The sequence below is a fragment of the Arctopsyche grandis genome, chromosome 3, assembly GCF_051622035.1.
Source record: "Arctopsyche grandis isolate Sample6627 chromosome 3, ASM5162203v2, whole genome shotgun sequence".
NCBI classification, from domain to species: Eukaryota; Metazoa; Arthropoda; class Insecta; order Trichoptera; family Hydropsychidae; genus Arctopsyche; species Arctopsyche grandis.
In genome coordinates, this window is record NC_135357.1 from 12,161,379 (window position 1) to 12,164,939 (window position 3,561).

Sequence of the window (3,561 nt, forward strand, 5' to 3'; positions counted from 1 at the left end):
ATGGCTAGTTACGAAGTATTAAAAAAAAATAGATCCAAAGCATATGAAATTCTGTCAAAGGCTATAAAAGAATTAAAAGATTGTCCAAATTTGGGTGTAATTCAGCGTAAGGTATCACTGGTAGAAACTTATAAAGGAAAATTCGAAGAGGCACAGTTGGGTATAAATTTGGGTGATTTTGAAAATGAACAAGATAGAGATATGCATGAAAACAGATATTTTAAGGCTTATGATGAATTCACGGATATGGCTAATCATATGATTGATGATAGATCAAGACAAATCGTAAAACAAAAAAAAATTTTTTTTTCGGAAACAAACGTAACTAATTTATGTCCCCTAAATGTACCTAATTTCACTGGCACCCAAGAATCCTGGGGTGAATTCAGAGACATGTTCATTTCACTTATTCATAATAATTCTGATCTAAATAATATATCAAAACTTGCTTATCTTAAAAAATCACTACAAGGTTCAGCTATGCAAGTCATTCAAGGACTAGAAAATACGGAAGAAAATTACACCATCGCGTGGGAACTGTTAGTAGAGCGATATAATCATTCTAGGATGATAATTAAAACAAAAATAAATTCAATGTTTAACTTAAGGGCAATTCAAAGGGAAAATTACACAGATTTACGTCATTTAATTGACGAAATAACGATAAATATACGAACATTACAAACAATGGGACAACCAATAAAGCACTGGGATAGCATATTAATATGCATAGTATTATCTAAGTTACCCGTACGAATGCAAATCGAATGGGAGAATACCTTACCAAACAAAGACATGCCAGCTTATGATTCATTAAAAAATTTTTTAGAAAATCGTTGCTCAGTACTACAATCAATAGATGCAAGTAATTCAAAACCAGTTTATCAAAATAATAATGATTTTTCTGTAAGAACATATAATAGACAAACTAGAAATTTTGAAAGTATTAAAAAAAAACGTTGTCACTTTTGCGATCGAGAACATTTTACAGCTAGCTGTCCAATTTTAACAAAACAAACGCCACTAGAGAGACGACGATCTGCTACAGAAAAGAAATTATGTTTTAGATGTCTTAATAGTGGTCACATGTGGGAAAACTGTCATTCAAAATTCACTTGTAAAGATTGCAATAGGGCTCATCATACACTATTACATATCCCACAAACATCTATTGTTGAAGAAACAAACTTCTCTCCTCAAACATATACAAACATAGGTACATTTCACAACGCCTTACTAGCTACCGCCTCAGTTCTTTTAAAGGATCATGACGGAAAATTTCATAAGTGTAGAGCTCTACTAGATCCAGGATCTCAAACTAATTATATTACAGCCAAATTAGCTAGGAATTTGAAAATAAAACAGAATCATGTCCACATACCAATAACTATGCTGCAAGGTGTGACAACAAACACAACAAATTCAATAAATACAATAATTAATTCAGAAGTCTCTAATTTTTCATCGGATATCACATTCTTAATTTTAAATTCAATTACCGGAATGTTGCCAAACGAAAATATAAATAAATCGATTTTAAATATTCCTAAAAATATCAACATGTCCGATAAATATTGGCATAAACCAGGTCAAATTGACGTTTTGCTCGGAGCACACATATTTTGGAAAACATTAAAGACAGAGAAAGTAGATTTAGGGCAGAATCAGCCCACCATGTTCGAAACAGAATTTGGGTGGATTATTTCCGGAAGGATTCCAACATTAAAATCATCATCAATTACATGTAACTTATCAATAGCGAAATTAAACAATCAAGTAAAGCAATTATGGGAAATTGAAGAAGTACCAGAAATACTTCCGAGATCGTCAGAGGAAACCAAATCTGAACAACATTTCAAAGATAATGTTTCGAGACTACCATCAGGGAGATTCTCAGTTAAATTACCATTTAAAAGCTCACCAAATGATTTAGGTAATTCTTTATGTGTGGCGGAGAAAAGATTACTGGCTTTTACTGGAACAAATACCATTAAAAAATACTGGCTTTTAAATGGAACAAACACCATTAAAGGAACATTACGTAAATGTATCACATGTTTTAAGAGTAAACCTATTATTATAGGTCAATTGATGGGTGACTTACCATCGTCTCGAATAATTCCAAAACCTCCTTTTCATCATTACGGGGTTGATTATGCCGGTCCATTTGCAATTAAGAATGGAACTTTGAGAAACTCCAAAATCACCAAATGTTATGTTTGCATTTTTATCTGTTTCGTAACAAAAGCAGTACACATGGAAGTTGTTAGCGATTTAACTACAGTTGCGTTTTTGAATTGTTTTAAACGATTTGTCGCGCGTCGCGGAAAGCCAGCTATCATGTGGTCGGACAACGGGACAAATTTTGTCGGAGCCAAGCGAGAACTAGGACGAATATTGCAGAATTTATTTTCAGAAAATTCCTTTAATCAAATAATTAGTTATGCGTTTACGGAAGGCATTCAATGGAATTTTATTCCGCCTCGATCACCTCACATGGGAGATATTTGGGAATCGGCCGTTAAACAATTGAAGTATCATCTAAAAAGAATAATAAATTCAGTAAATTTAACGTTCGAATCATTGGCAACTGTAATTGCACAGATAGAAGCATGTCTAAACTCCCGTCCTCTTACACCCATATCAAATGATCCTAAAGACCTTAATCCTTTGACTCCCGGTCATTTCTTAATTGGACGACCATTATTGGCCATTCCTCAATCAAGAGTAATAGAAACCACTAATATCAAACATCAATATCTTCAGATGACCAAGGCAACTTCTGAATTTTGGAATAGATGGTCACTGGATTACATTTCGGCATTACAAATAAGAAATAAATGGAAACAACAAAAAATTGGAGATTTAGTTGTGATAAAAGAAGAGGGACTGCTAACAACTGCATGGGCTTTAGGCAGAGTCAGACAAATCTATCCAGGCGGAGACAGATTAATCAGAGTAGCAGAATTAACAACAAAAAACGGAATCACGAGAAGGGCCATTTCCAAATTGGCTGTTCTTCCCATCGATGACAACAACTTATCATCATGTTCTGAAAAAGAATAATATTTTTATCTCAACACATCATTGCCCTTTTTAACAAAGGTCAACTTCCAGTGCTCAACAGTTCTTGCTTTCGGAAAGACCAGTCAACAGCACATCTGTCTGGGAAGGTCATTGTTCCGGATGTCATCAATACTTCTGTTCTGGGGAAAGTCAATCTCCTGATTTAAACATCATCATCCGTTTTCTGGGAGTGACGGCAGATCATCTGTCTTCTGGGAGAGACATCTTCTGAATGTCGGCATCTCAACTGACTTCTAGGAGGAACAACTTCTGAATATCTGCATTTCATCTATCTTCTGGGAGACACATCTTCTGGACGTCAGCATCTCAACTTTCTACTGGGAGAGACATCTCCTGTATGTTAGCATATCATCAGCAGCTCATCTGCCTTCAGAGGAAGGCCATATCCAGAGCTTCTTTCATCTGCCTTCCGAGGAAGGCCATCTCCAAGATACATCCATTAGTGCAAAGGTTATTTAGTGATAAAAAAAAAAT

General features: G+C 34.8%; 1 protein-coding gene across 1 annotated transcript; it reads left to right on the top strand.

Annotated features, from left to right (window-relative positions):
• On the top strand, window positions 1-3,066 carry LOC143909112 (uncharacterized). The gene has a single exon (XM_077427014.1). The coding sequence runs from the start codon at window positions 1-3 to the stop codon at window positions 3,064-3,066; it is 3,066 nt and encodes a 1,021-aa protein (XP_077283140.1).
• The last annotated feature ends 495 nt before the right edge of the window (window positions 3,067-3,561 follow it).